This window comes from Brienomyrus brachyistius, chromosome 3 (genome assembly GCF_023856365.1).
Source record: "Brienomyrus brachyistius isolate T26 chromosome 3, BBRACH_0.4, whole genome shotgun sequence".
NCBI classification, from domain to species: domain Eukaryota; kingdom Metazoa; phylum Chordata; class Actinopteri; order Osteoglossiformes; family Mormyridae; genus Brienomyrus; species Brienomyrus brachyistius.
Genome location: NC_064535.1, coordinates 24210875 through 24236064, shown reverse-complemented (window position 1 = coordinate 24236064; position 25190 = coordinate 24210875). Strand labels below are relative to the sequence as shown.

The 25190-nt window shown below is 45.2% G+C and overlaps 2 protein-coding genes across 2 annotated transcripts in view; one reads left to right on the top strand and one right to left on the bottom strand.

The window, feature by feature from the left end:
• wnt5b (wingless-type MMTV integration site family, member 5b) overlaps window positions 1–25190 on the top strand; it is a 52720-nt gene that overhangs the window by 19744 nt on the left and 7786 nt on the right. Inside the window, exons 2-3 of the mRNA XM_049008805.1 lie at window positions 22701–22852; window positions 23707–23954. Of these exons, the coding sequence (XP_048864762.1) occupies window positions 22734–22852; window positions 23707–23954 (367 nt within the window). The 5' untranslated portion in view covers window positions 22701–22733. The remainder of the gene's footprint in view (window positions 1–22700; window positions 22853–23706; window positions 23955–25190) is intronic.
• Window positions 10758–12505, bottom strand: fbxl14b (F-box and leucine-rich repeat protein 14b). Its single transcript, XM_049008804.1, has one exon. It carries the CDS (start codon window positions 11987–11989, stop codon window positions 10787–10789), a length of 1203 nt encoding a protein of 400 aa, XP_048864761.1. The 5' UTR covers window positions 11990–12505; the 3' UTR covers window positions 10758–10786.

Here is a 25190-nt window from a genome sequence, read left to right as displayed (position 1 = left end):
GGCTTGCTGCTGTTGGCCCTGACTGGCAGAGAGACGAGCTGCACTGGGCTGAACTTCTCCCCTGGCTGGGAGGAGGGCTCTGCAGTGTGAGGGGGAGGTTTCGAAAGGGGGGGGGGAGTGGGCTGGGCTGGGCATGACTCATGTTCCCAGCCTGGGCTCCACACCACTGGCTTCCAGAATGCTCCTGGTCGTCGGCCCGCTCTGCTTGTGACAGGCAGACTGACTGGGGCCCGGGCCGTGATGAATAGCACTTCCTAAATCAGAAATGCACCATCGTCTTGGGAGGCCTGGGGGGGGGGCTGGAATGGCCAGCCCCCTCTCCTCCTATACCTGTTTATCGGTCTGGGTCGCTACACCCAGTTGCCCCTGTGATCGCTCTGCCTGGCTTTCATAACATCACCCTTGCTCCACCCTGATTGGTCCAGCTGACAGATAAGCCATACCTGGGAATTTCATTAGAATTAGGTTTTATTGTCTACAGTGAATACAAGTATTTTATCATATCATACTGGATTGTGTAATTGGCTAGGAAAATACCTGTGTGTGTCTGTCAGTCCACCGGAGAGATCCGGACTCCTGTGTGCGTGACATTAACCCAATCCTCACGTTCACTCTGCAGTCTGTCTGTTATGTGAATGTCATGCCTGGATCATTCTGGGGTTCGTCTATCGCAGTATGATATGTGGCGGGATCGGCGGTGTGCTGGTGCCAGCTTGTTTAGTATGCTGATGCGGGGGGGGGGGGGGTTGTGCTTCTGTAATTTAGGTCATCAGTCCAGTTTGCTATTATCATGGAATTAAGTGCAAATCAGTGTACTTCGAAATCCCAGTGGGGGGGTACTCCTGTTGTACCTTTGGCCAAGGTCAGACCCTGGGACGCTGCTTTTGAACTTTTGATGTACAGAAGGTCTGACACACACTGCCTCGGTCCAGCTTGAAAAAGATGCCATATTAAACTGTATGATCGATAATTTTATCATTTGCTTTTAATGAACATATCAGCTGAGTGACTGTAAGGGGTGATAATTTAGGACGTTTGATGGGTCTCTGGGTATTTAGCTCATCATACTGATATACGTAGTCCAATGTACATGCATGCTGGTTGTAATACCATATAATCGAGCTTAAAAACATATTGTAGCGTGAGTGGTGGAAATCGCATGGGCTACTTGTTGGGTACAGTTTGAAACCTAATTAAAGACTTGGTTTTCCTCTAGGGTCTCCCCTCAGCTGACCTCTGAAGGCGATCGGAGAACTATCACGTGTCTCGAGGTAGTGGGGGGGATTCAAACAGAAGGCCACATCGCGTGTGCTGCCGGCGTTTGGGTTACCGTGGGAATGCAAAGCCGAACAAATGAGCAAGGACACAGCGGCTGGCTCACCAGCGAGCAGAACGCACAGTCGCTGTCCTGACGTTTAAAGCAGGACAGCAGATGCACATGAAGACCAAGAGATTTTTGATTCAAAACGTATAATCTGACATGGTCGCCGTTAGTCACAATTCTTGTTGTTCTGTGCCGAGTCGCATAGAAAGTGTGGCTGTCTATCCATAAATATCCGTAAATGAGCGAAGATAACCTTTTCAGAACGAACGTTCGATGCAGTGCACTTTTGTTCTGTTTAAACAAACACTGCATTGACATTTCGGGATGTGAGATTAATAATACTGTCGTGTTCCTCCGTCAAGCATCAAGCAAATCGTTCGTAACGTGCTGGGCTGCCGAAACCAGCCTCCAAATGGAGGAAAGCAGCATCTCCTTAAAAGCACTATTTCATAATTACAAAAACTGTGCTGGAAAATAAAAATCTGTTGTACAATGCAAGAGAGCCTTCTGTTATTGGGCGGGGGGGGGGCTGACGAACCCCCTTCCCCTCCTGTGGAGTGCTGAGGGGTGGGGGCTGTGGGGTGAAACCAGAAGTGGAATGTGTGCGGAATGCGGGGAATGAGGGAATTTTTTCCCGCTGGGAGCTATGGGGCTCACAGTGTAGTATGCTGGTCAGTCCAGGGGGGGCAGCGTGGAGCCTTTCCTCGCAATCACCAGAGCTGACCGCTGCCAGCAGTAGCCCACCCCCCCCGCTGTCCCTGCCACTGCTGCTGGAGATGTTCCTAGTTTGGTGTCTCCTCCGCCCCCCCCCATCATTTTGTCAGTCCCTGCCCATTGTCTCCGAGCGACGTGTCCTCGTTACCGTGACCGCCACGCTGAGCTAAGCACGTCCCACGTCCTGGAGCCTGCTGTCTGTCTGCTCAACAGGCCAGAGGCATTGTGGGCCGTTTGGCGACTTTCCTTTGTTGGGTCTACTGGTCAAAAAATTGGGTTTAACTTTCATGTTACCACTTTCAACACCAGTGGCTGAACGGCTATTGAATTTATGACTGTTCATAATCTAAATTGGTCTATTAGTATGAAATTATGATGAACAAGTGTACCACATTGTATTTACAGCGTGCACCGAGTGGATAGACGTCATTGGACATTTAAATTCTTCACATGCTTTAATTGCAGTGGGTGCTGCCTTTCCACCTTGAATCCCCGACGTTTCCCGTGAATCTGAGGCAGAAGAGAGCGCTCTTGGGGCAGTGGCCAGCGCGCTGGCTTCAAACTAGGGCAGCATTTGCGTCATTGCTATTAGAAGCGTATTTAGATGTTGCTCTTCGGGCCCCCGTTTAGCTTGCAGGCCGGCCGTCTGCGGACGTGTCGCGTGTGGCTGTGAGGAGCCCATCCCCCCCCCCCACCATCCTTTTCTGAGACCCAACTTTTCCAGAAGATCTTGGCCTGGCTCCCACTCAATGAGAAGCTGTAAATTTAATTGGCTGTGATCTCACATGCAGAGCTTCTTTTGCTTATGTCACTGAGGCCTGATCCTTCAAACATGAGCAAGATGGTCGGACAAAACTACGCCGGTCGACTGCGGACTGTGTGCTTTGAATTAAAGCCAGACAGATTGGGCTCTGCTCTGTATTATTTTATTTTTTTTCACCGTCTCTTTCCGTCTGATTTTTTTTTATTTTTTTCCCTTCTCCCCCAGTACTGAAGATTTCCACAAAATTCTACCCTCCCGCCACCCCCACGCCTCTACCTAAGTCTCTGAAGCACTGCCGCTCGTCTCGGAGGAATAGCTTTAAAACATGCCGTGTTAAATCTCCCCCTGGAATGCACTTGGGACTCGTAAACAAACAACACACCTGCAATAAAACTGAAATAACTAGATTAAAGGTTGCATTTTAATTGGATGAAGGGTGACATGTGATGCCTGTGAAAGTGCTGGTTAGTACAATCGGTGTGTGTGTGTGTGTGTGTGTGGTGATGGTCAAGTGGAGAAGTGTGAACTGCCTCCACTTGTGTCACTGCTGTAGTTAATCGTAAAAATGCACGTTTCTCTAAATGCAGCCATTAGAGCCCTTTATCCGGGCCCCAGAAGGCACATTTTACGAGATCTGGACCAGCTCCACCAGCAGCCCACACGCCCCCCGCCCCTCCCAGCCAGGTGTACCTTTATCCAGGTGAGACCCATCAGCAAAAATCAGGCTCTCGCTCGGCACATCTGCGGAGACAAGCGCGAGCACGACCCGCGGCGCCCGGCGTAAGACCTTCACGCAGCTCTGCATCACCGTTGTCCACAGCATCACTGCCATTGTAGCTAATTAGTGTTACTTACTGTACACCGCATCCCAAAATAAGCTTAATAGGTCACTGTCACTGGGCACTGGAGTGTAACAGGCAGGTCCTAATTGTGTTGCACTCGGCATCGCCTGTTTATCTTGGAGAACGTGGCCTTGTTGTGTGCGTTGGGTGAACAGCCACCATGCCCCTGAATAAAGTATATGTTTGATTTTGTCTAGATGAGGCATTTCTGGGCGTGGGGTAAATTAGCTGTTTAAAGGTGGGGTCGTATCGAGTTAGAAGAGCTGGCTGATGTCAAGGTTAAGGTAGAGCGTGGTGTAGACTGGGCTGGAGTCATGGTTCAGGCTGAATTATCATTTATGGCAGATACACCGTTTACACACAAATAAGTCGGTGATTTAATTGAAGGGTGGGACAAAGAAATTATAAAAATGTCGCGTTACGTTGATAAAACTCCGGATTTCCTCTGATGTACCGTTGACTTTGTGCGTAAACGTAAACATGCATGAATCTTGGCACGTGTGATATTTCAGTGCTTCACCAAAGTTGCGACCTAAATGGCAAGAAGGGAGATTCTCCCCACAGAAGTAGAATAGCTGATACCTCACAGGCTAATTTGTCCTTCAGCAAGACAGACAACCCAAACTCCCTGAATGTAGCTATGAGCGGTACACTCCTCCCCTCCTTCCATCTGTATTGAGAGAATTACTGAAGGGGTAAAGACACTAAACCTGATCCAACTGGTCTATTTCTCTTTATGCTCCAGAGACCCTGCTCGCTTCCTGTTTGTGAAATGTTGCTTCATCCACATTTCAGCTTCAATGTGGAAGCCGTCGGGCCAGTAGTAAAAGAAAAAGAGAGAGAGAAGCATTTTGCTGACTCCCTGTACATCCATTGAAATGATTTTTGTTTTAAAGTGTTTCTGTCTAGTATTCACTTGTGTTTCATGGGGAAGTTTAGCGTAAAACTAGGATATGTATTTATTTCCTGTAGACTTCATCTAAAATGGTCATGGTTATGCAACAGAATCCTTATCTCCTGAGCCTGCCATTTCATTTCCTGTCTGCAGCCTTTATACTCTCTGTCCTAAATACACACCTTGGAAATAAACAAGGTATTTTAATAATTAAGGCAGCAGTCTTGCTCTCTCTCTCTCTCTCTACATGCCTCCATGCTAAATTTCAGCTCGAGTTGCGATAAACAGTGAAAATTCCCACCCAGTTTATATATAAAAGTGTATATGACATACGTCTTGCAGCTCAGGGTTGATTCCACTTAATCCAGACACAGACATGGTCCTCACTTTCTGCTAGCTGTGAAAGGCTGAGGCAGTGGTGGCGGAGGCTGCCCCTGAAAGGGGAAACGTGTCGTTATGGAGATTAGACACACGTGTAGCGGAGTGCCTCCCTCCTCTGGCTGTCATCCATCACTCTGCCCCTCTCTCTCTCTCGCTCTCCTCCTCTCTGCTCCTCCTCTTACCAGTTTGTCAAAGTCCCAGAGTCCCTTGCCCCACACACACACACACACACCCAGGATCCTTATGACTATATTCTCTCCACTCGCACACATGAACTGTTAATTATTAATTGCTTATCAGACTTTTGTCCAAAGAGGTTATCTGTACAGTTTGTTTACCTGTTTGTACAGCCAAATATTATGTTTTTTTAAGCTACGTCTCGGGTACAATAGCAGTCTATTGCCTGAGACTTGAACCAGCAAAGATTTCGGTCACAGTTCCTCAGTCCTGTAACCGGCACGCCGAATGGGGCTGCACACAATCCCACCTTTGTGTGGGACACTTCCCAGCACACGTAAGGAGTGACCGGCCCCTCCCTCACCTTCACTCTGAGCCACTGATCCAATCTCCCCCTTCTCATTCTCTCTCTCTCACACATACACACTCACACAATGAATGGACCCCCCCCCACACGCTCCTCCTCCTCCCCCCCCCCCCCAGACAATGCCACCTCTCCACTGCGATCGCCCCAGGCAGCACACTCTTGGCACAGGCCCGGTGTGTGACATACGGCCTGTGTCTGCACACTCCTCTGCTGCCCCCCCATCCCCCCCCCCCCCACCGCAAAGCCCGCTTATCTCCTCTGGAGTAGAGAGCCTGGAGCACCTCGGGTAACGGGGAGTGCGCTAATGAGGAACGGGATAACGAAGAGCAGGCTAACGGGCGCTGGGCAAATGAGCACGGAGCCGCGGAGTGGGCTAACGGTCCCAGGCTAACTGGGAGTAGGATAATGGGGATGGCGCTATCTGGAAGTGGCTAATGGGTGCAGGCTGTGGGAAGCACATTAGTGGGACTGAGCTAACTTGGGAGCACACCCATAGGAGCACATTGAAACCGCGATTAGTGCCCGGATTTCCCAGCTAAACTTAGCAGCTCCTTTCTGCGAGGAATCAAGGTCGTACCCAGCTTGTGATCATTTTGGATACATACATTTTAATTAAGAATTTGATCCATTCAACCCATTTTGAGGATATTGAGCTGTCATTTATAGCAGAGAAATGTTATGGAAAGTTTATGCTAAATTGTGGATTCGGCTTAATACGGTTTACCAAAACTTTAAGAAATACTTAAAAAAATGATTAGGCTTTATGACTTTGAATTGTTTTTACTATTGTTTAAATCCTACCTTTGGTATAATGGTGGTACCTATGAATAGTGCTTTCCAGTGGTGTACAATCATTGTGTGTCATTCTATAAGAAAGCGGACAGTGCACAGCATGAGGAACTGTCCCTACAATAAACAATGGAGTTTTATAATGTAATAGGGGAAAAAGTTGAGGGCATTTTTCCAAGCTCCTCCAATGAGGAAGCAACCACTCCATAACTGACGCTTCTATCAGCCAATCGAATGGCAGCGATGTCCCCCCCCCCCCTTTTTTTTTCCATGCTGAGTGTTTTGACAGCTTGAAGCGGTTGAGTTACCAGGCAGCAGAAGGCTTCCCCTCTGCATGTGAGAGAAGGGGGCTGAAGTGGACCTCTGCTGGGCGGGGGGGGGACTCCGGTGCGCCAGCCAGACCTCAGGAGTTCTCGCCTCGAGCGGGAGGGTTGGAAGGGTGGGGCATGTGACTTTAGTCCAGCAGGATCTCCTGACCCACCAAGGTGCAGTGAAGGCAGGCGTGAAGCTGGTCTTCCTCGTTAAAGCCCAGAAACACAATTCAGAGCCTGAAAGATAATATCCCACCTCCAGTGCTGGGGTGGGGGTATTTTTTTTCCTGGATTATATTGTACGCTACCTACGCCCTTGACGTGCGGAGCAACCTTGAAAGTCTGCTCCACGCTCATCACCTGTTTGGACTGAACGTGCTGAAAGTAAACCTGTCGATCCCCAGCGAGTGACATGCGATATACCTGCTCTGACGGGACCCGTCTCCACAGCAACGGGTCCGTCTCTGGCCCCAAATCCTCATCTTTCACCGGGCAGCCTAACAACCCCATCCTTCCCTCCCCGGAGAAGATCTAAATTAAATTTTTGAAAAACATCATTCTTCGAATCGCATGTAGCATAAGCAGGAATGTATTTAGGTGTTTAATGTCGCGTTGTAGAAATGTGAGGTCCAAGGCCTCAGATTGTACAAAGCAAAGGCGTCATTTACATCAACTTTATGGGTCTGAATACAGGCCACACCATGGCCAAACAACCCCACTACACAACAACCCAGATGCCCCTACAGGTATGGAATGGCGATTTGATATACGTTGGGAATGGGACCCCCCCCACACACACAAGTTCCAAGGTGGGAAAATTCCATTTGGTTTTAGGGTTTTTTTTCTGGAACTAGCTCTAAAAATAATATTCACCATCAGGACCTTTGCACTCAGGCCTATGTGTTAAATATGCCAGAAGGGGCCGACATCGCCGGCTGATGCAATTTTTACCAGTCGTCTAGGCGAAGAGGAAGGAGCAGGGGAAAAACAAAAAAAAAAAAAAAAAGGTTAAGACTGGCGTGTTGCTTTCAGGCTGGGTTTTGCTCAAACCCCCGTGACAGCAGCTGTGGATTTTGCTAAACACTTGCTGAATCTTTAGCGAGCCTAAAAGGCTGGAACAATGGCCGGACCGGCTTCCGCGGCTTAGTGTCACCGCCACAAGCCCCAAAGCCGGACGCCATGGGCACCAGGCGCCCATCACCACGAATGTACAGTCCGTGCGCTAAGAGCTCCGTATTCCATGCGGCACTCTGCTGAACGCCCATCACCTCACAATAAAGTGAAGATGAAATGTCACATTAGGTTTAAACATAGATTGTACATTCGGCAACAGAACTAACATCCTGATAGCTGAATAGCTGGATATCTGTTATATGAGATCAACGTGCCACTCCCTAGCTTGGCTCATCCTACACTCAGCCCCCCCAAAGTAGTTTGGACCATGTCAAATCAGGGTGGCTTTAACCGAAGCCGAATGTCCGCGCTGCTGTTAAACGCCAGAAGGCCTGACTACAGCTGTACAGTGGGAGCGTCTGCCTCCACACCTCGCCGCGCCGGTCGAGATTTTTAACACTACCCCCTCAAGTTTGGCAGTCCGAAGTCAAGAGTGACTCAGACATTCTTTAGCATTTCTCAGCAATATGCGGCAGACATCAGAAAGTCTTTCGGACTGCAAGTTTCATTACGGAAATTTTTTTGCTTGTGTATATAGTATGTTATGTATCTATATACATGCATCAGTTTCATAGATATCTGAATTGACTATGCACTGAAACCAGCAATTTATCCAAATGTGCTGTAACAAAAAAATTTTAAGTAACTCGACACATAAATTTGTTACCCACTCATGGGTTATAAAAGGTTTTAGATTCTGTGAAAGAAAATAGAATCGTTATTAAAAACGATCGCCTAAAAGTAGATAAGACACATATAGCAGAATTGCAATTGCAGAAAAAGCACTTAAACAGTTAATCGTAGTGTTGACATTAGTTTTCACTGCACACCTTTCCTACCGCTTTCAAACCTGAAGGTAATAGTTTCCAGATCGTTTTAATGAAGTCTATGGAGTAAAGATACCGTAGATTATACGCAAAGCGGATGACGAATATCCAACTTTTGCCGGGGGTGGCGGCATGACCTACTGTAGAATGTAGGAAACACGTTATTTAGTAACAGCAAGTTATTTCTAAAAGGTAAACGCAATTACGCCCTGATTGATTGGCGTCTTTACCACGAAACCATACGATAAAAATGCATGTCTGTCCCGAAGCGGACAGGAATACGGGGACGCAAAGCCGCCCCGCAGCCCCGAAAGCCCGAGGTGCGAGGACACTTAGCCGGTATGTAAAAGAGCGAATTCCTCTCCTTAGTCTATTTATGGAGAGGAAAGCCCCACACCCCTCCGCATGAAAGGGGGAGAAAGAAGAAAGCTTAAATGGTTTGAATGATGGTGAAGAATGTTTAAAAAGTGTCTGTCGGGAGGGGAAAAGGGGGCTGGCGGGTAAGGGAAACAGTCCTAAGGGAGCCTCCCGGTCTCAGATCTGCTATGCGTGACTGGGCACACAGAAGAAAACCTAAACCTGGCTTCTTAACTTCGGGGAACAATGGCAACTATTCGGGACCCGTGCTTTTAAACACTGACGAAAACGCGATTGTCACTAAATAAACCGCTGACGATTTTATCCTTTTAATTGTAAAATAATGTATAGGCGCACTCGCCATATGGGAAATCGTTTCGATAACGGTACTCGTACGTCGCATTCCGCGAGAGACGCTTAAAACAGTAGCCCGATCTAATAAATATCTGGTATTTTAATAAACACACAAAAAAAAAAGACGACAGGAAGCGACCATTTTGAATTTCTTTGTGAATAATATATCAAGTCCGTAGATGCGTATAAATCTTCTCAATTTTATTATCTTAAAAACTATTTAAATTATATTTAAAATACAGGGATGAATTTTTTGCGGCTAAAGCCGACCTTTACGGTGCCGAGTAGATGCCTAAAAAGCGTCGGTGTTACGGTCCCTGTTTTCGCGGCAAGGCACTCGCTTAAAACCATTAAGACTCACCGGACCGCTCCAGCAAAACCAGTGATACTAAACAAAAGAATTTACAATCAAATAACCTTTTAGAAACGCTGCATATTCTCCATCCTTTATTATATAAATATCGACTTTAATGTTTACTGTAAGAATATAAAACAATTTAATTTCAGATTTTTTTTTTACAAATACACATACAGTACATTTTAACACAGTAGCTTCTCAGCAGGACTTGAATGTTGCAGGTCGATACATCATGTTACATAGGCCTGACACGCATTGCTTGTTAACCGTGGAAAGAATATATATATACGGCAACGTCTTGCTCCCAATTTAGATGAGGGACCGAGATGTTTTTTTCCCCTATTGCCCGTTTATTGTGGGAGAGAAGAAAGCAAATCAGATGTTCAACTCGCAGAAATTACTCGAACAAAAAGCCGATTTGCGAAAGATCATTTTTAAAAGGAAAACAATCACTTCAATTTGAAGTACGACGCTCTGAATTACAGCTATTTTTTTAATCTGCTTACATAAGCATAAATACATCAGCTGAAGGGACCCCTTATTCAAAGCTTGAATTCAAGGCTTCGCGGCCTGCAAGTTGTGCTAAAACAAAAAGGCTTTTTGTATCCAAAAATCTGTATTTTATCCAAATTTGCATAAACTTGCCATTGTCTGGATTAAGCAGTCTGTGCTTAGAAACATTTTCGTTTCTATTATTGTAAGTATTTGATGGAAAATTAACAAAGGTAGTTAAAGAACCATTCTTTTTGTAATTCTCAAGAGACGCGGTGGGGGAGGGGGATTATTTCTAGGCACAAATTGTCTCTTTTAAAGAATACAGGATTTATAATAAGGTAGGGAAAATGAGCGAGGTAGCCAAAATGTTTTAGACGTTATACTTGGGGGAGGAGGAAATAACTTTAATATTGTGACTTTTGCGAAATGTAAAAGTTCGAAACAATGTCCGTACCACAGTAGGAATACCGTTAATGATACTGAATATTTTTTATCATCTAGTAGGCGGAATTTAAGTCACAGTTACGTACTTTTAATACATTAAAATACTTAAATTGTTGTTCAGCAAACAAGATTTTTTTTAAATAAAGAATTCCCCCGCCCACTCACCCCTCCCCCTTTCCCCCCTCCCCTACCGTCTACCCCGAGTCTTGCAAGTTTCACCTCACTTTTTCACTTTCGGTCATCTGCCAAAGTCCAAGGTTTAAAACTTTAAGGCAGGGGAGCTGCGTTATCCTCTCCAGTCCCCTTTTAGTGATTTTTGTACATCCATAAAGATCGATTCCAGTCAATTGAGTCAGATGGTCAGCAATGAGCTCAAGTCCTTTGTCTGTAATCCGTACGCACTGGCCAATATTCAGCGTTCTCAGTTCGTGCATTTGGCGCACCATCCTGTTGATGCCATCGTCACTTATGTGGCACGAACACAGGGATAAAGATTTTAGCTGGTAAAGGCCCTGGGCTATGTAAGCCAGGCTTTGGTCGCCAATCTTGTCGCAAAAGGACACGTCGAGACCCAGCAGCCTCAGCGTCCCCATGGCCAGATGCATGATTCCTGTGTCACTTATGTTGTCACAGGACCTAAGGTTAAGGCTCCAGAGACTGGTCATGTGGGACAGGTGAATCATACCGGCGTCCGAGATCCCGCCGCAGAAGCTAAGATTGAGAACTTTGAGCTTGGTCAGGCCCTTGGAGATGTGTTTTAGAGACAGGTCCGTCAGCTTCTGACAGTCCTGTAAGGTCAGGTACTCCAGGTTGAGACATCCTTCCGCCGCACTCCGGGTCATGCCGGCCAGGTGCCCGATGCCAACATCTGACACATGCCGGCAACTGCGCAGATTCAGGCTCTTGAGTCTGTGCAAACCCCAAGCGATGAGTAATAAACCGGTGTTCGTGATGTTGCTACAGCCGCCAAGTTCCAAGACCTCGAGGTTTTTCAGATACTGAGCTATCCTGCCCAGGCTGGAGTCCGTGATCTGCTTGCAGAGGCTAAGGTTCAGCACCCGCAGGGAAGGTATTTCCTGCACGAAAGCATGCCCAAGGCCGTTATCTGTTAAGTTGTAGCAGCCACTGAGGTTCAGGCTCTCGATATTTGGCATCCCTTGTATCACGTAGCTCAGACTGCGCCTTAGGCTGAGGATCTGCACCCTCCTGATTCCCCGGGCCTGGAGGCTGGGGAAGAGGGACGGGTTGGCCCTCCGCAAATGCAACTTGGCTTCCACCCCCCGCCACACCGACTTGTGGTAAGACGCGTCCCTCCACGCCGTACACACTTGGGCCACCCTACCTTTGTCCCTTACATCCAAGTAACTGAAAATCATAGCCAAAATTTCTGGGAAGAGGCACGAAATGTGCGTCTCCATTTTATTCTTACATAAAAAAAAATCTTGGTTAACCCAACCGTTGTGTTTCCGTGACGCTCCCGTCCTTTATCCCGAAATCTTTTTCTCTTAGCAAGCTTTCCCGTTTTCCTTACGTATGTATACAGATATATATTTGAACAAATCGATGAACTCCACGTCCCACGTGATGCGTCTGGGTTGCGCAGTAGGATTCAAATGCAAAAAGCCAAAAAGCTAGTATCCAATACAAGCCTCAACCAAACGAGGAAAACAGTACAACCATCAGACAGCAATACCCGTTTTGTGCTGCGAGGAGCCTTTTCGGTCGTCGCTGGGATCCAGACGGTCGTACATTTTCAAAAAGACGTTTAAAAATTCTACTAATACTCAGACGGGGTATATTCGGACACGTTACGGCGTCTCTTCCCACTGCAATCGTAAAAGAGAAAGGTTTCGCTTTGCATTTGCGCTCCGCTCGCTCGCATTGCCAAGCCGAGGGGCTTCCTGCTGCCTTTGTCTGATCTTTTCAAACTGACTTGGCAGGGCCGCCAGCATTGCGTTGCTGTGGGGGAAAGCACGAAAACAAAATCGAGAAATATATTTCCTTGCCATTCAGAAAACGTTTGGAAAACAAAGGACACTTCCCTAAACCTATTTATTTATACGCTATCTTTACACCATTTAAACTAAGTAAATTTCAATGAATTTACTTTTGTCTAAATCAGCTCCCCCCTCTTGCTGAGCGGCTGTTGGTTTTGCCCAGCTCAGCTGGAACAGTAAGAATAGTTCCCCTGGAAACCAACTTCTTACAATTCAGTTCACTTTACTCTTAACCCATTAATTGTCGAAGTAAACCGGTTTTTTTCTTTTGTTTTTAATCATTTGAAAGAAACATTAAAGTAAATGAGTCCGTTTTTGTTCAAATGATTTCTTGCAATTTAGATATTTTAGTTGAGGCATAGGTATCTATATTTAGTTTTCATATATATTTAATATGTTGCTATCTAGCTAACTGGCCACTTTATAACTGCGGGCGTCATAGATTGTGAATGTTGATTTCAGTACGGTTATATAGTGTAGGAAATTGACACGGAAATAATTTAATTGAAAATACTATTTTATTCCTATTGGATTTACAATATTTCTAGTTATAGTCTATGACTGCTTTACGTACACTTTAATGTTAATTTTTAAAAATCATTTTACGTTTGTCTCTTGGTGTTGTAAAGATCTTTCTCACAGCTATATACATATTTCAAAAGAAAATACCACTGACCGAAAAAATAATTACAGATGCTGTCTGCCTGTTATGACCACAGTTAGCTCACAAAGTCGGCAAGTGCCTTATTTATTGAACTGTGATAATACTTCTCTATGTTCCATTGTGTGTTTTAAGCAATACGTGTGTTAGAATTGAGAAAAAAAAACATATTAAAAGACATGTAATTATCGTGTTACATATTGGTAAGTTATGCACGCGCTATTTGAAACTGCATACACGTTGCAAAAAAGCTAGTTTTGCGTTTTAGAGACTTGCAACTTGGTTTTGTTGCTTACATTTATGAATTTATTCACGAGTTTTGTGGTTGAACGTGGTATGGTTCTTTGGCCACATTTGTGGTATTGCGTACCAGTTCCTAAGTTCAAATGAGCTTCCCTAGAATTCTACCCAAAAGTGCACTGTGCTTAGGAGTATGACTCCACTGTGCTTCTGGACTGCATGACCTGCCTGTGTTTGTTGTATCTAACCTCTTAATTGCGTTGTTAAAATAGTTTTGAATGGTAAATCCGCACAGTATATATGACAATCTATATATACTTCTATTGGACTGGAGACGTCAGGACCTGATCTTACAACAGCGACAATCAGTCGAGAGACAGCATCGATCCCATTTTTGTCAAAATTGATTAGTGAATACGTTTTTTAAAGTATTTAACAAATGCACAACTATGCAAAACAAGTTACATTATATTAGGAAAAAATCTAGATGATGTATGACTGGATTCAGTTACCTTGCACATGCAAATAAGTATGACAAGCAAAATTGTAGCATTGATTAAAGCCTATTCCCTTTTCTCTCCAAGTGTACAATCGAATAAAGAGTGGAAATGAGTGCACTTTCCGACACTGAGGGAGCGTAAATCCCTGCAACAGAGAGGCCTCAGATTCCAAGGCCTTTTTCCATACAGCTGTCGTATGGGCAACTGTTAGTTAATATGACAGGAAAGCGTTTGCAGGAATTGCTGGAGTGTGGCGGAGAGGCAGAGGAGAGGAAGAGTGGAGCCACACAAACACCACGATGTTTACAGGGGAAAATGCAACACAGCATAACTGACAGCAGCACACTGCTCCCCCCGACCTTTTTTCCATTGGGTGAACGGTGGGGAGGGAAGGGGGGGGGGGATTAAAAAAATTACCACAGGTAACAAATTCCTGTTGTACAGCTGTACGGATGAGAAGTGATCCATCCTCTGCTGGTGCTCTGTGATGGGCGTACACCTTTAATTTCTTAGTGTTTTTTTCTGCTTCTGGCTTTCTCCTCCTACACAATGTTGGCCGTGCGGGCAGACAGCTGGGCTCTGGCGTCGGCGCCGACGAGTGCGATGGGTCCTGACACCCGGCACATGAGAGGCTGAGGTCTCACTGACAGCACTCAGTCACCCGGGGGGGGGGGGGGGGGCGGTGGTTCCAGAATTTTTTTTTTTTTTGGGGGGGGGGTGGTGTTGGTCAGTTTTACCCCCCCATTCTGCTGGGGGCAAGGGGGTACTGGAGAGAAATAGTGTGACATGCAGATCTGAGAGTGAAGAAGAGAAAATAGGGAGGAGTCATGTGACGTGGAGTGCCCATTCAGGAGAGGGCGATAATTGGATAATCGTCGGCTGCTGCATTTCGCTGATAGCAGTGGCTTGCCTTCCCAAGGAGACCTGCGTATCTCTCCGCATGCAGGTGGAAATGGCAGCCTGGCGTGTGCCCAGTTGAGCCTCACCTGTCAGTCTGCAGATGTGAGGGCCACTCTCACAAGCGGCAGTGCGCAGAAATGAGTATTAACACTGATCTGTGCGATAGCGCCTTCCGTCCGTAGGGGAAGGATGACGACATCCGCGTCCGATTTATCCGCCGCCATCAGGCTGAGCTGAACTTTCTTTTGCTTGCAAAATATCCCTACTGACATACCTGGGAGGAGTTTCTGTGAATCAGCTGCTGAGGTCCTGTGTCACCAGCAGAGGGCGCTTGGAGTAGAGTCTCTGGAGAGTCCAGGTAAAGGTGAAAAGTACCGTATATAGGCAAGAGTGCATTTTGTACTGGTTTTATGTATTGATCTGTGGGAACCAATAAAATTCATGGATCATCCTGCCTGTTCTGCCAAGTTCTAGGTCCATTCGGTTTGTAGATCATGTTATCTAGTCAGATGCAGCACTGACTGGAATTGGGCCTGCTGGTGGACATTCGCATTAATGGGTTAACAGGGTTTCCTGATTCACGTTGAGGGGGCTGTATGTGTCACAGAAAGTCCACGGGAGGAATCAGCTGACGCACCCCCCCCTGAAGTTAGTAAATGTGAGTTGCGTTTGGGCATGCGAGGTAACCTGTAGAGCTGAAAACCTCTCTCCCCTCACTAGAGAGAGGGGGAAGGTAGGAGTGGATATTAATGAGACAAGCCTGAACCTGGTGGGGGGGGGGGGCAGTTTCACGTTCCCTCTTGAGACCATCTGAGAAGCTGGTGGCAAGATTGACGGGTAAGTTGTCCGTCTAGGACTCTGTGCCGACTGACCTGACTTGGCGTGTGGTCCAGACCCCCTCCGCAGTGTGCAGGGAGAAGAAGGGGGGGTCATACCTGTTATTGCCGCCCCCGCGAAAAATTCATTCCTCCCGACAGGAGGGATGCCGCCTTCCTTTCCATCATTCAGAGCCATGGCCCAGTTACCCTGGCTTGTTCTGTCACCAGCAGATTAAAAGCGCCCCATCTCTTTTGCCCTCATTCAATCTTCCCGTTCAAAAGAGGACGAGAAAGCGATGCTCAAAGCTGACAACATTGTTAACTGTTGGCTCGTAAACTTCATTTTTTATGTGAGACACATACAGAACCTCAGTGTTACGTTTCTGAGCTGATTAGCTTATCCAAAACTCATATTCCGGTTTACCACTCATTATCTTTTTTCCTCTGGTTTTTTTTTAGCTGATAAATAAAATGTAGAATCCACACATGCAGCCTTCAGATACTGAGGAACTGTCAGCTCGTCACCAAGGACACTCGCCCGTGTCTTTGCACATTGCTCTGGGTCACACGAGCCACCCTTTGATCCCAGGTGCTAACAATTAACAGATGCCGCATTGCTGTGTGCATGTGCGTGCAAGCGGCTGCATGCATGTGCGCGCGTGTGTGCGTGTGCGAATGTGTGTGCGTGCACTCACGCACTTGTAGTCTTGTCATTTTTATTTTTGGTTCCTCTGTAACTCTGGAACTGTCAAGAAATATCCTCTTTAAAGTGCCTTGATTTTTCACAAGAGAAGAGAGAAGAGAGAGCAGACGTGTCGTGGGGGCTTTGGAGGGGGCATACTGGCGGGGGCATACTGGCGGGGATGAAGAGGCGAACATCTGTACAGCTCTCATAATAAGAGTAATGAAAATGTTAATAATTGATCTATTCTTACTGGGATACATTGTTTGCGTTTGAATTAAACATTACAAGCAGGAATGCTGAAAAATTCGTCTGAAAAATGCGACTAAACATGAAGAGCTGGAGACGCAAACAAGTCTGAAGCGAAAACGCGACTCCTTTGTTATTTTTTTATAAGCGCACCGCTGCAGTTGTCACCTCGCGTCTCTGTGTTCCCGCGTTGCTTTGTCCTGAGTTCTTCTTCGGAAAAAAAAGTTATCTGCGTCTTTTACCCCGAGAGAGGATTCAATACAGGTCAGGTTAATCAATCCAGAGAGAGGGATTTCAGACATTCAAAGAAGAAGTTTTAATCAGGCCAAGCCAACAGAGAATCGCCTAGCAGGCCTGCGCCCACATGGATTGTATGTTTTATGCAGGGGAGGTGCGTACATGTGGTCAGTGAAAGGGATTGCATCGCATGTGCGTGTATGTCTGTGCATGGATGCATGCATGTATTCTCCGGTGTTCTCAAGGGCTGCAGACTTGCATGACTGGATATTCGCAAGTCGTCTCTCCCTCTCTCCCCCTTTGGTTATTTTTCATTGTGGAAGTTGCCTTTGATGTCTTTCCCATCCTTCCCTGTGGTCTTGTATTTATGGCTCAGCAGTAGTTTGAGGGTGACATTGGCTCTGTGTTCCCCTGGGGCTGGGGAGAATTGGGGGAGGGGGGGTGGGTGATAGGCTTGGGTGTTGTTTTGGGGGAGGGGGGAGCCTGTCTGTTGAGCCTTGGGACAGACCTGCAGCGGTGCAGCTGAGCAGAGCCAAGGCCCGGAACTGATGGCTGGCCAGGAGAGAAGGGGTGCCAGGGCAGATTGGGCAGTGTGCCCAGGCTCACAGCCTCCTCCGCCGGCCGCCTACAGAGGGATGCATGCTCCCCACCCCCCAACCACCCAGCTGGGGGGCAGATTTTAGAAGCACATCGAGAGTGAAATAAAATCAGAGAAGGCCTGTGATGGATGACCATTGGTGGGACACACAGTATGCAGCTACTTCATGTTATGGTATGCATTTGTCCATGTATGGGCTGATTAAGTTCCTAATCCGTCCTTAATGTTTTTGCTTAGTGTGTAAGAGAAGTGAGGGGAAGGCAGCTAACCCATGTATAAATTTTTCCTGTCCAGTCACACAGGCCATGGAAGCGAAAGGCCCACCCTCTGTACCACTGGCTCGAGCACTTTACAGTGGGTTGGACTTATCCAGTGCCAGCCAGCCTGGGAGAGGCAGAGAGAGAGAGAGAGAGGGGGAGAGAGAGGTAGATGATGAAGAGAGACAGGATAAAAACCGGTAGGTGGTGGGCGAGACAGATGGATTTGGAGACAGATAGACACAGAGAGGCTGTCACAAAGGAAATCTGGGAAAACAGTGCGTGGATGTGCTGTGTGAAACAGTGAAAGCAACTGGGAGGAAAGGAGAAAGTAGAGAACGAGAGGAGAGAGGGAGGGAAGCAGGGAGGGAGGGGGAACTCGGTGGAGCACTGCGTGTCTTTGATTTGGAAGTCTAGCAGCTATCTGGGTTAGTCAGAGGCATCAGCCAGCGTAGGCCTAGACTTAATGATATACGGCAGACACCTTACCACGGAGATCTGTCAGAGAGGCCGGCCCATTGATCTCCCCAGCGCCTGCCGCAAAGCACCCTGGGATATGTGGCTGGGACCTCAGCCCACCGCCCCTCACCATGCACTTCTTGCCGCTGAATGGGACGGGGATAGGGGGTCTGGGTGGGGGCCGGGGGGTGGAGATGTGAGCGGGGGATTTAAATAGACCCGCAAGCTTTGTGACCGCCGTGGCTGTATAGTCGCACAGAGCCAGCTGCAGTGTATTAAATGTGGCCGTTTGTTGCTTTGTTGCTCTTCATTCGGTTTTTATGGGCCTCCATGTGACTGCCAGGCAGCAGCTTACGGGTGGCTTTGTTGCGCATTGTTGCCGTTAAATTATTCACTTCGGTTTCGCAAAAGGGCCCCAGCTAGCAGCGCCGACCTGGTCCCGCTCGTGGAAGCATCTTTCACATGGTTGCACGTTTGCCCTTATCACACAACAGCCTTTTGCACGCCGCCCTCCACTTCTCCCCTGCGTTCTATTCCGTTTAATTTATTTTTATGTGTCCCCCAGTCGCAGGGAATATGGACCTCAGGTAGACTTGAGACGATTAAGGTGTTGTGTAGTGTGCCCTTAATAGCAGATCATAAATATGGATTTATGCTACATTTGTTTGCATGGGAAGTACAGAAAGTAAAACGGTAATGAATGTGCAGCACGACCTTGCTGTTTTCTGTGTGGGAAGCGGCCCTCCCAGCCAGCATGCATTCCGTAGCATAGCAATGACAAGTGTGGTCATTCCAGAGTAGCTTCTAGAACTCAGAATACTGGCGGAGCCCCAACATCCTGTAGCCCAGCGAGAACTAGCCACTGCACTTGTCAGATTGTGCATATTTCCTATCCCAACACTTATCTCCTCCATAAATAAACGCTGCCATATATAATACTTAGATATATATGTAATGTATTTACATTTTGTGGGGATGACTTTGAAAATGCAGGAGGACCGGCAAAATGCGCCAAATTACCGGGCGCTTCTCTTCAGGCATATCTGTCTCTAAATTCCGTCATTATATACTTTGTAATTTGTTAAAGTGAGCCCTCTTGCGGTTAATGAATATATGGCAGCTATTTACGGCGCAGTCATACGTGTATTATGCTGTTTTATCGTTATATATCGAATTCTTTAAATCTAACTGAACTGGCTTTTGAGTTATGTACTTAAATAATAGTACATTTATAATAGAAATATATTAATATATGAATTGACATTTTTTTTAATCGGCGAAGACGTTGAACATAACAACAAAAGTGGTAATCGTGAAAAAGGTACAATTTTTACCTAAAAACTCAATATTTTACTTTACTAATATATTTATTAAATGAAAGTATAGAGAAAAAATTAATGGTCCTTTGATGTTTTATATACAGTATGACGGGACACGGGAGGAAAAAGATGCCATAGGATACATATGGCTGCCTAAACTTTTATCTAAGTGATTTGTGTAATAAATATTCCTGAATTTAGAGTTACTGTGCCGGCTTTTGGTATATAAAATTTTCCCTTTTTAGTCACAAGGGGGCAGTGCCGATCCAAGAAGGACAGTGTTTTGAAATTTTGTTTCATCAAGTTCCTGTTCTTCAAAATCAATGTACGAATTACATGATTGCATTGAATATCGAATAATGATGACCAAGGTAAATGTATCATGAAATTCATCAAATGTAAAATAAAATAAGTCTGTAGTTTTAAAGAAACAAATCATTAGATTGACGCTTACAACGTAATCTTGGGTTGACGTTGACTGGATGTTCTCTGGCTGTTTAATAAAAGATTAATAAGTGTTTAACTAAGTTGTTCCTTAATATAATTCAAGTTATGGTATAAGACATGATGTTTTTATGTATATTGATATTAAATTCTTAATATAAAAAATAAATGCAATCAAAACACACACACACACACACACACACACATATATATATATATATATATATATATATATATATATATATATATATATATATATATATCAATAAAAAGTATTTAAATCTGATTAGATTACTACACGGCCTCAACAACTGTGTCCTAGTTTCAATTTGGACAGTTCAGATGAAGTTGCTTGATGTTTGACGCAGGCCGATATTTAGAAAATGAGGACTGTCAGCATTGAGTCATTATTTTATAATGAGTATATCCGTGGTATCGATTCCTGTCTCTATGTAACACATAGTAACGTGAAACTGGCTTAACGTGAACACAAGCTGGCGAGTTGAAAGCTTTTTCAGGCAGCCTTTGGCACTGCTAAAACCAGTAGTGACTAGTGACCAAAAAAAGCCAAGCCAGGCAATTTCAGGGAGATTATTCTCTGTTTCCAGGCCTTAACGTGGTATCTAAATTTCATATATAACAATTGACCTACGATCCGTGCTTTAAACAAATGAAATGAATAAATTAACGGTGTTGTATAAAAGTTCATCTCAACAGTACTGGGTCAAAGGTGCTGACAGAAATAATGATACAATTTATAATCGCATTCACAAATCTAACTCATAAGAAAGTTTGTGCAGTTGTCAGCATATTTTGCACAGAAATTAATATAATCAAAAGAATGAATATAATCCATTCGTTCTGATTTATAATACCGCTGCACTGAACTACAGCTGAGATAGCAGCCTAATACACACGTAGTCTTTTATCTTGCATCGTAGTCCCGTGTAGTTGATCGACTTTGTTAATTGCTTACATTGAAGTAGCTGTAAAAACGAACGGTGTCTTCTCATGTCTGGCTGCTAAGAGCCGGATCATGGCGACGACGTCCGCCTGAAAAGGTGATCGCCGCTTTTAAGGGTGTGTGGATGAAGGGCAGATGAAAAGCGGCGTTTTATCATGCAGAGCCCTTTCGGAAATAGAGTGGCGTCTCTTACGCCAAGCAACCGCCTTTCGGCCTGCTTCAGGACAGCAATCAAAGGAATGTATAGGGAACAGAAACATCGCACATTTATCTTAGCGTTCCTTGAAATCATATCCAAATATGAGGAAAACCGTAAAATCTCAGGTAGAATCACCAGGCAACAAAAGTAGATCCAGTTAGGCCTCGTTCATCGGTTTCTTTTGAGGTTTAATCATCTTTGCGTTGTAAAACGTTTTTTTTTTGTGCGCATATTGTCAAAAGAGGAGGAAATTAAAAGTTTTTAAAACGAGTTATTAACATTTAACTATTGGAGCGAAATTCAAAAGGCAACAGGTATCCACCGTGCTTTGTGGACTGAACCCAAATTCGTTTAACATTTTAAATACATATCGGATTAAACAAAAATAATAATGAATCGGTATTCGAGCTTCTGCCGCAGAATGTGTGAATGCCTTTATTTTCTTGAGTGGGTTGGTGGGGATTATTTTTTGCACAAAGCACTCTCGTTTATGAAAAAAAACCCGCCACAGTCCTATACATCTATGAACTTTGATGAAATACGGAAAATTTTCCAAATCGTTAATTCCATTCATTTCTTCCTGTCGATCCCCCTCTTTCTCTCTGCCTCATACATATTCACAATTCAGTCTGGGGTGGGCATTTTACTGGTTTTGATTCGGGAAATAAATTATTTCAGAAAATGAAAGATCATTACTTATGCCCAAATAACTTCGAATTAAACCAGCCACTTTGGCCTCGACCTCTCTCACACACAAATGCGGCACCACTCACATACGTACGTATATATCACATAGTGTGCCTGTGCTGTGATACATAGAGAGGGGAGGGGGCGGTATAAAATAGCATATAGTCCACCAAAGAAACTTGCTGAAACTACCTCACTATGGAAAAGCAAGTCCAATAATTAAAACAATCTGGCGCTTGCAGCGCACCTTATTCTGCTACGCTTCCTTTGCCCCTCATGGCACAAGCCCCCCCTCCCCCCACAGAGACAATGTTGTATGCGATGTTTGAACAGCCCGCTGTCTCTGCCCATTTGGTGTCCTCCCCTGTTTTCTTACAGCGATGCGGCACTCCGGTGGTCCCCCTACTTTACGCAACGACAGAGACGGGTCTTGTTCTTTTCTGCCGTCCCCTCCCATCGCCCATTGTATCCTCAACTAAAGAGGGGGTCAGGAGGAGGGAGGCAGACAAGCGCGACTTGAGAAAAGAGACAGATAATCGGAGAGTTTCGGAGTGTAATTGACAAAGTGAACAGATTTAGGGGAAGAAAGAACTCGTGCTATACTTAGCCTCTCCGTCTTTCCTAAAAAACGATTCGAATTATCCTATCTCATTTACCAATGTTTTTATTGTCGTTTATATTTTTAAAAAAATCTGTTACTATGGGTGTTTTTCGTGCAAAATACAAGTCTGAGTTCTTATGAGGTCACTTGGGGATTACGCAGAAGGACTGACACTTACACCAGGTTTAAGCAAAACAAGTCCACAACTTATCTACTCCGCTTGGACATTTTTTTTTAACAATACGATTTATCAGAAAGCATTTCCATTTAAGAAGCTTGAGACTTAGTTTTTCGTCTTATTTATTTTTCCCCTCCAGAAAAGCACTTTGACATTGCGATCTTGTGTTGAAATGGACATGGCGATGCGCGTAACGCAGGGACGGCGCACCATCGCTGGGCTGCACTTACTACTGGTGCTCGTTCTCTCCGCCTGCAGTTCGAGGCTGATGGTGGATGCCAACTCTTGGTGGTAAGTCAACAACTCCTAATTAAATTTCATGAAAATAGTCGAATGAACCGATTTTACTCCTGCGTCAACCGCGTGCGGTGTGCGATATTGCCAGATGCGCTCAGGTACTGTTCAGTTGCTTGGTTAATTAGAGAATGAATGGTGACCGATATGACAAAGCAGCCTGAGACAGATGCGGAGGCTCTATCATAATATTTGCCTTGTAGCTCAGGAGCCAAATGGCGAGCATCCTTGGAATTAGGATAAGAAGCGAGAAGTAGCCTAATTCTTGACCAATCCAGGAAAGTGTCGGAGCAGGACAATTATAGGGAAAAAACAGGAAAGTTACTAATTTGCGTGTTTTTGCTGGTTGGCCGCTAGTTACAGGATCATACATGACCTTCAAGTTGTGTGAGTTAAGTTTTCTATTCTAAGACGCACATTTCAAATGTTAGGAAATAATCGATGTTTGGTAGGTACTTCTTTGATGACCATGAGCACAAGGTGGTGTGTAATTTTACTGATAAAGTTTGTCCAGTGAGATGCTTGTTTCCCACCAGATTCGAATGAGTTCTGAAGACATTTTTTGACTAACGTTTTTGTTTTATGTCAGTGTACCCTTTACTGATGGAAATAAGTTGTTGGAACCTGAAACTGTTTATTCTGACCTAGCAATTCGCTTCACTCTCATCCTTTTTTTAACAAATATTTATTGCTTTCATGTGTTCTTCAGAGATGAATTGACGCATGGGTAAATAGTGGTAGTAGAATGGAGAAAATATGTTATTCTTTTTTTCTACTACCGGCCTTGTCATTTTAGAACGATTTTTTCCTTTGATTTTTTAATAGTTCATGTCCTTTTTTTCTTGTTGTAGGTCTTTAGCAATGAACCCTATACAGAGGCCAGAGATGTACATCATTGGGGCCCAGCCTCTCTGTAGCCAGTTGACCGGACTTTCTCAGGGCCAAAGAAAACTCTGTCAGTTGTACCAGGACCACATGGTCTACATCGGAGAAGGAGCCAAGACCGGCATCAAAGAATGCCAGTACCAGTTCAAGAACAGGCGATGGAATTGCAGTACCGTGGACAACACGTCGGTCTTTGGGCGTGTAATGCACATCGGTAAGTCCCCAGTCATCACGTCTCTTATAGTCGATTATCTTTACTATGTATGGTTGAATCAATGCGATCTTATTTGTGATTTGAATTAACCGGCGATTTTTTTTTATTAATTATTCGATTAATGACCGTATTAAGAAAATGTGAATTGACTTTTTGGACAATGATCGCTATATACTGTTTTGCGGAGATAAGCTATCGACAACAAGTAGTGGAAACGTCACTTACAACAATTGGGTGTTAGTTCCGGTCACATTGCAAAAACAAGGTGTAAAGTGTCTTTTACTCCGCTGCGGATGGGACTGCCGAGCCGAGCCACCCCCCTTCGGCCTCTCCCCAAATAGCAAAGGAGTTATTTGCAGTCAATCGCGAGGTTTATATTGAGGTGTTACCCCGGCTATTGTCTACGGTTGCTTTTGAAATGCAATTATGGGATGACACAAAGTCGGGAGATCCGGGATTCTATTTGAAGTCTCAAACCAAAGACTAATAAAATGCCATTCTTCGACGGACAGACGCCCCGGTAAAGTATGTAACCGCTGCGCTTTTTATGGGCCACGTAACTTAACCAGATAATATCTGCGGAGTTGTCAAGTTCGCGGATTTCTCGGTGTTAGTCATGTGCGTGGCGCAAGTCACGTGACAGCGCTGGGGGGAGGGGGGAGGGGCCTCCCTTGGATGCCGCAACTCATGAGCAGTGTATTCAAAATGGCCTATCTCTTACAAGTTTGACTCATATTACTTTTTCTGTCCAAAGTTACTTAGACTCTGAGTCACAATTTGAAGTGATTTAAAGACGTTACCATTCTTTTGCAAGCTGCCCTGTATATATTGGAAAGCATTTCACACGGTTCATCTGCATTGCACATGAGATCCCAGGAAGAATAAACGACAGGATACACATATAGTACAGATGAAAAGTGGTTGAAAACGGTAACAATAATATAAAACTTTTCCTTCTTGATTTTATTACTTTATTGAAGGGCTGGTATTTTTCCGTCCCATTAAAAAAGTGAAGAGAAACAGGACATTATCGTAAAAGTTTGTTTGTGTGGCGTAACCTCCTATGCCGACCTCTCCGCTTCATTGTACCATCTCAATTTCACACCTTTCCTGCGCCTGGATTTGATGGATGGCAGAGGTTAAGAGGGACTTTGACTCCTGCCAGACGGCTCGTCTGGAGGTGGCAGCGTTTCCAGGGCTATAAAAACCTGTCACAGTACTCTTGGGGCGGTATGG

Excerpts from the sequence above, each read along its gene's own strand:
- fbxl14b (XM_049008804.1), bottom strand. The coding sequence starts at position 11,989 with ATGGAGACGCACATTTCGTGCCTCTTCCCAGAAATTTTGGCTATGATT.